At 37.4% G+C, this 7,315-nt stretch overlaps 1 protein-coding gene across 1 annotated transcript in view; it reads left to right on the top strand.

Annotated features, from left to right (window-relative positions):
* LOC102744459 (lysine-specific demethylase 4D-like) overlaps positions 1-5,905 on the top strand; it is a 7,117-nt gene extending 1,212 nt beyond the window's left edge. Inside the window, exon 2 of the mRNA XM_081797339.1 lies at positions 5,792-5,905. Coding sequence (XP_081653465.1) covers positions 5,792-5,905 — 114 coding nt within the window. The remainder of the gene's footprint in view (positions 1-5,791) is intronic.
* The last annotated feature ends 1,410 nt before the right edge of the window (positions 5,906-7,315 follow it).

Raw genomic sequence — 7,315 nt, 5'->3', positions numbered from 1 at the left:
TTTTTTTTTTTAAAGATTTTATTTATTTATTTGAGACAGAGAGAATGAGAGACAGAGAGCATGAGAGGGAGGAGGGTCAGAGGGAGAAGCAGACTCCCTGCCGAGCAGGGAGCCCGATGCGGGACTCGATCCTGGGACTCCAGGATCATGACCTGAGCCGAAGGCAGTCGCTTAACCAACTGAGCCACCCAGGCGCCCCCACTCCAAAAATTTCTTAAAGAAATAATCAAGTGAGGCCATTTGGTATATACTTGCAGCCTCTCTCCTCCTCCCATCTTCCTTCCTGTGCTCCTTTCTTAAGAGGATATACTCCTTTCCATGGCTAATTGCATTTAAACTCCTTAAATCAACACCTCTCACTTGTTCCAGAACTGTCAATCCAATAATCACTATCATCTTTGTCTTTCTTAAATCATCAGTCATCCATCTCTTTCCTAATTTAAGCTACTGTCCTTTCTCTCACTTTCCTTTCAGTGCCTAATCTGTCAAAAGCTTAAAAATAGTCTTTGTTCACAAACCCATTCCCTTATCTTTCTCTCTCCTCCTCTGGTTCTACCCCCACTCCCCCACTGATATTGATCTCTGTAAATCATCAGATTGCCTCCTCCCAAAGGCTGCACCAGGGATTATGCTTTATCTCACCACATCATTGATTCATGGAGCACCTTCATCTTCCTTCCTCCTAAAACTCTGACCTCTCAGGAGCTGCTATTCCTCTTCATCCTGGTTCTTCTCTTTCTCCCTGCTTCCACTTCCTCTTTCTACTACACGAATGCAAACTTACCTCAAAGCTCAACTCTCTTAACTCTGTATTTCTTTCTCTCTTTAAATTTCCCATTTATGTTCATGCTTTCCTTAGTATTGCACTCTCTCTCTTCAAAGGTTTTTGTTGTCATAATTTTCTATAATACTGACCTAACTCCTAACCTTGTTTGTCTTCTTTATCTTGGGACAGCCCACTGAGCCCTTGGAAATCAACTTCTTTAGTACAAATTGATCATCTTTCTCCTAAAACTAATTTCCTCCTTTAGATTTCTTTATTTTATTTATTTATTTTTAATGTAGGCTCCATGCTGGGTTTGAACTCAGAACCCTGAGATCAAGACCTGAGCTGAGATCAAGAATCCAATGCTTAACTGACTGAGCCACCCAGGCACCCCTCCCTATATGTCTTTATTTCTGCAATACAGTTATCCTAGTCACTGTCTGCCTCAGACATTAGCCACTGTTTCTGCTGATAATATCTAAGTTCTGTGTTTAATAAAAATTCCTTTTTGAGTTAGAAAATCTACCTACCATTCAATGAAAATAATTTATAACCATGGAATTTGATGGCTAAATAAATTCTGTTTTATAAGTGACTCAACTTTCTCCCTATTATTGGAGTTAACTTTGTTTTCACTTTCCTAACAATAATTACTTATAAATATGTATCCTATATTTCAGTACCTTCAACAGTATCTACAGTAAAATATTGGTTAAATTAATGAAATTCCTTAGGTACGTGGCATTGTAGTATTTAAATACCTTAAGGTCCTTAACACATATTTCCAAAACTCTTCAGAAAGAATGCATCATTTCACATCCTCACCACTGAGCAACTTTACTTTGGGGGAAATAAAAGGGAAAAGAAACTACTAATTTGGTACGTGAAAAAACGTAGCCCAAGTTCTAATTTACATTTCTTGGAGTAACGTGAAGGTTGATTTTTTTTCTTTCATGACTATGAGCCGTTTGCATTTCATCATATGAATTGGTTCATATCCTTTGCCCATTTTTCTCTAATAGGGTCCAAGTGTTTTTTCTCATCTGCCTATATGAACATTTTACCTATTGCTTATATGAAAATTTTACATATTAAACCCTGTTAGATATGTTCATAGGTTTTTCCCAGTTTTCCATTTCTTTATACTTCTTTAATCTTATTTAATCTGAAGTACTTTTGACATATATTTCAGTGTTTTATGTTGTTGAGTCTATCTTTTGCTTTGTAGTGTCTTTCACATCTGTTTAGAAAGTTACTTCCTCATCCAGAGGCAGATAAGTATTATCTTTTTTTATATGTTAATTGTACCTCTAACTCTGATTTGAATTATACCTTTAATTCTGTGCTTTTTAAAAATCTGTTATATTAAGTTGTTTTATTGTTTTGTAGGGTTGGTGTGAGGAATAAGGCAGATGTAAATCTGATACTGGTCCTTTAAATATGCCCTGTTTATTGTGTGTTTTCTTTTTCTCAAGTTTACAGGAGCTTTTCTTTATTCTACTGGTCTTAATTTTTTTTCAATCTCAAAATTCAGGTTCTTTGGTTTAAGGGAATTTTTTTTTTTAAGATTTTATTTATTTATTCGACAGAGAGAACACAAGCAGGGGGAGTGGGAGAGGGAGAAGCAGGCTTTCCACCGAGCAGAGAGCCCGATATGGGGCTCGATCCCAGAACCCTGGGATCATGACCTGAGCCGAAGGCAGATGCTTAATGACTGAGCCACCCAGGCACCCCTGGTTTAAGGAAAAATTTTAAGTTATTTCTTTGATGGCTTCCTCTACTTTCTTTCCTCTGTACATGATCTCTGTTATTTGGATATCAGACCTCATGGATTGGACCTTTAATTTTTGTAACCTTTCTTTTCCTAGTTTTCTGTCTTTTTATCACTATGCTCTCTCTTCTGAAAAACGTCCTTATCTTTACCTTCCCAAACTCCTTCTGTTGTCCTTTCCATATCTCTCAAAATTTTAATTTCCAACAGGTCATTTTTTTATCTCTTTTTTGTGTGTATGTAGCTTCCTTTTTTACCCCCCTCTTTGTGTCTTATTATCCTGTTCTTATTTCATGGGTGCATTTCTTCTATCTCTTTGAAAATATTAAAATGTCAATGGCTTTGGAAGGTTTTTTCCCCCCTGCATGGTCTGTTTCTTTGAAATTTCCTTTTATTAATTTTTTTTTGTTTCAGTTTCTATCTTTCAGGTTTAAGGCTTTCCTCAAATGTTTGGTGATCCGTAGTAGTTGGCTCATAGAGGAATATAACACAAAAAAACTGTTTAGAAGCTCAGGGTACATGGTGATTGTTTCCCTAACTGAAGATCTGTCTGGGCTGTTTCTTGGCTGAGCCTCTGATGCTGGTATCTGGGTGGGGGGCTGGTCATAGTCAACAGTGATGGATCTTCCAATTTTCCTCTTGGAGGGGACAGGCCTGGCTTCCCTACCACATGGAAAAAGGGTTCTGAAATTTCTAATATCCAACTTGTAAAGTTCACTAAGTCAGCTTGTTTTCTCTGTGAAAACCACACTCAGCGGATGCTCAAAATTTCCAATCCAGAGACCATCTTTTTCACTTAGTCTAGAAAATGAAGCTTAGTCTCCCATCAGGGTAAGAGTGGAGCAGTTTAGGAAGGGAGGGGATCTGAGGCTCTAACTGCTTCTTAGACAGACTTTCAAGAAATCCTAAGCCTTTTCGGTTCTGTAGACACAATTGCATTGCTTCTTGGTTTTCCTCACTGCCAATTTAGGATTCAACTTCACAGGGTTTGATAAATCAGTTTCTACTTGTCTCTGTTTTTAAATTTTGCTACTATGTTATCTCCTTTACCATTTTCTCTCTGTAAATTATTTTGTAAACCAAAAATCCTGTTACTGTTACTTCATTGGAGTTTTGGAGGGAGCAAGGTAAATGATCGCACTTAAACCACTATCTTTATATCTTTCCGTTTCCCCAAATATATCCCTCAATATACCTAACCCAAACCCTGGGCTCAGTCACATTCTTTGTCATTGTCCCTCTATGCTCCTCCTCCCTCACTTCTCTAAGTTACTCCTGCCTTCCAGACAAACCTCTTCCTTGAGAGATCCTTCCGCACCAACCCTACGCCTCCCCACCAACTATATGTCTGGGCCATTTATTTGGTGTTTAATACAAACTGTTGAAGTGGGAGCTCTCCAGAATGTTTTACTTGACAGTTAGCTTTCACCTTAATGAGTACTTGTCTAAAGTAATAAATCTCTTCCATGAGATGTGCTTGCTTCTTTCAAGATATTTGTATGTTTCTGCCCCACAAATTTCAACATTCTCTTCTTGATAAAGTGCATGGAAAAGAGAAGATAAGAAGGTGAATTTTCCTGTACACTTTGTGCCTCAAATGCCAATATTTGGTGTCTATGTCCTATTTAGGAACATCAGGAGCTTGGATATAGAGAAGACACGGTAGGAAGTGTCAGGCATGAACAGCATAGATTAAATCGTGACAGATTGGGACTTGGACTTTATTTTATTTTATTTGGGGGGAGGACTTGGCATTTAAATCAACTTAAATGTCACATTATGAAAAAAAGTCACATTATGATATCATTGTGACATAAGTTGAGCATGAGAATATTAACTTCCTTAGAGTATTTTCTGTTTACTTTCCTCTGTTACATGGACACCGTGGCAGTCACAGTGCTATCTAACAATGTAGACAGGCAGGAGCCAGAAGTCTTTTTTGAACGCCACATCTCCAAGACATAGCCACTCTATGGAGTTTTGAGGCAAACATGCTTCTTTGAACTGCCAACAAATTTTAAAAACTTTTTTTTTTTTTTTGAGAGACAGAACAAGTGGAAGAGGTAGGGAGAGGGAGAGAGAATCTCAAGCAGACCCTGCACTGAGCATGGAGCCCAACAGGGGACTCAATTTCATGACTGTGAGATCATGACCTGAGCTGAAGCCAAGAGTCAGAGGCTTAACCGACTGAGCCACCCAGGCACCCCTAAATACATTTCTTGAGTAGCATATAAGTCTAGTTCTTGGACTTTCCCCGAGATTCTAAACCACTTAATGTTTGGGGAAAAAAATAACCTTTGCCTTAAACTAGACTGAAGTCTATATTATGCACCTAAAGAACCAGAGCAGTACACTTCCTCTCCTTCATTCCCACTGCCCCAAAACAATCACTATTTAAATATTTTAGCTGTTTCTTGTGTTTTCTTTTTCCAATATTACTAGACTTTTCAGTTTTAGATATCGTAGACAGTCATACTATAAAAGATGTAGATTTAATTCTCTTATGCTCCATCCCAACACATACCTTCCTTACCCCATCCTCTTGTATAGCTATATCAATTTTTTTTGGCTAAATCAAGTCTGTATTTTTACCAAGCAAAACTAGTTACAGCTGAGTCATGTACTACACTATGATTGCATTTCCACATAATTTTATTTATTGGGGAGTTAATAATTGTCTCATTGTTTCATTTGCTTGGTTTTATACCTATTTATTCATTCCCAAATTCATTTCCAGTAGTATAAATATCTTCTAAATACATAAAACACATCAGGTACTAAGTCAGATTTCTCTCTTCAGAAATATTCTTCCTGGAGCCCTCCATATGCTTACTTGAATATGGACCGCTTAGTCTTTAGGCCACTGCATGCATAGTCTGCAGCCTGGGGTTTCTATTTATCATAATCCTGGGGATTCTCCTTCCCTATTATGTTAGATCCCTGGTTCCTCCCATCTCAGTCTTCTTTCCTGGTTTACTCCCTCGTGTTGGTGGGGCATACCCACCAGGAGCATCCTTGGAGGTTACGTTAGAAATTACTAAGTAGCTCACACAATCTCCAGAAGGACCAGAGAATAGGTTTTGGAGACTGTGCTTCTAGGAACAAAACTCAAATTATCCAACAATCTATATTAAGGTATTCCTATACTGTCTTTGCTCCGAGGTACTAAAGACCACGAGCAATGGACCTTTACCAACTACAGCCTATAGTGCTGCTGCCTCTGAAAGCTCACGGTCTCTCACCACCTACTCCAGGAACAGATCCTGTGCAAAATCGACTTTCTCACATTTCTTCAAATTGAGGTCTTTGATGGGAAGAGCCTAGGTCATATGTCTAGGTCTTTGCTGAAACAGATGCTGGATAATTGAGTTCTGGCTTCAACCTTGGCAAGGCAGGGGTCCTAATATGGGCATTTCTCCAAATCTAGAAAGGGAATTCAAAGTTGGTCACAAATATAACAACTGTCTACTAAAGTTTGCATACCTTACTTTTTTCTTTCAGGATTCTGAAGATGAAATTGTTCCACTGAATTCTAGCTTCTAGAAATCCAAAACCAATGTGCTTTCTGATCCTTTTTGTGCAACCTGTTTTTACTCTTGACACTTTTAGGATATTCCTTTGCTCTTTATTTTCAGAGATTTGATTACAATATGATTTGTAAGTCTTTTTTTTGTCAACTATTGAGCTAGCTAGCTCCTGATACAGAAACTCATGTTCTTCGTTGCTGTGAAACTTTCTTATAACCATTTCTTTAATATATTCCTTCCCACTATATTTTCATTCTCTCTCTCTGGAAATACAATTAGTTGGTTATCAAACCTCTTGGACTGATCCTCTAATTTTCTTATCTTTGTTCTCCTATTTTCCATCTTTTTGTGTTTTTGTTATATTTTACTTTCCAAATCTTTTAGCAATTATTTTTAATATCCAGAAATTCTTTTTTGCTCTCTGAATATTTGTTTTACTATGGGTTTCTGATATTTTCCATGGCTGTAGACTTTCTCTTCTCTCTCTAGAAGTATTAATTATAGGGATCTTTAAAAAGTTTCATTTGCTTTCTACATTGTATGTTTCCCCTGAATTCACCCTTCCAGGATGTTTGGTTTCTGTCTTTCATGTTAAGTGCTTTCCTCATAGTTATTCTTGGCGTATGTTTAAGAGTCAGGCACTGAAGAGTTGCATTTGCTATGTATGACTGGTAAGCTTCACTGAGAATGCTCTGACAAGGATCCAGTCATTTCCTTTGGGGATGGGGGCAACTGTCAATACCTGGAGGTAAGAATATAATGAAAAAACTTTAAATTTATGTATCTATTTCATTTGAAATTGGGGCTCAGGAATTTATGGTGTCTTAATTTTCTGTTTTTGAGAAACAATTAAATAACAGAGAAAACTGCATAAATAAGAAAAATCTGCATTCCAAAGAGTCACAATTGACATTCTTAGTATTTTGTCATATTTGCTTCAAGTGGCTTTTTAAAAAACAGCTTTATTGAGATATAATTTACAGAACAAAGATTTCACCCATGTTAAGTGTACAATTCAATAATTTTTGGTGTATTTACAAAGCTGTGCAACCATCACCATAATCTAGTTTTAGAACATTTCCATCACTCCAAAAAGAAACCTCATGCCCATTTTCAGTCACAACCCATTTCCACCCCCAGATCCAGGCAACCACTAATTTGTCTATAGACTTGCCTATTTTGGATATTTCATATAAATAGGACCATACGAAGTTTTTTGTGTCGGGCTTGTTTCACTCAGCAGGTTTTGAG

The sequence above is a fragment of the Leptonychotes weddellii genome, chromosome 11, assembly GCF_054177405.1.
Source record: "Leptonychotes weddellii isolate Sample4059 chromosome 11, ASM5417740v2, whole genome shotgun sequence".
In the NCBI taxonomy this organism is placed as follows: domain Eukaryota; kingdom Metazoa; phylum Chordata; class Mammalia; order Carnivora; family Phocidae; genus Leptonychotes; species Leptonychotes weddellii.
Note: the sequence above shows the minus strand (reverse complement) of the source record. Positions and strands in the feature narration are given on the sequence as shown.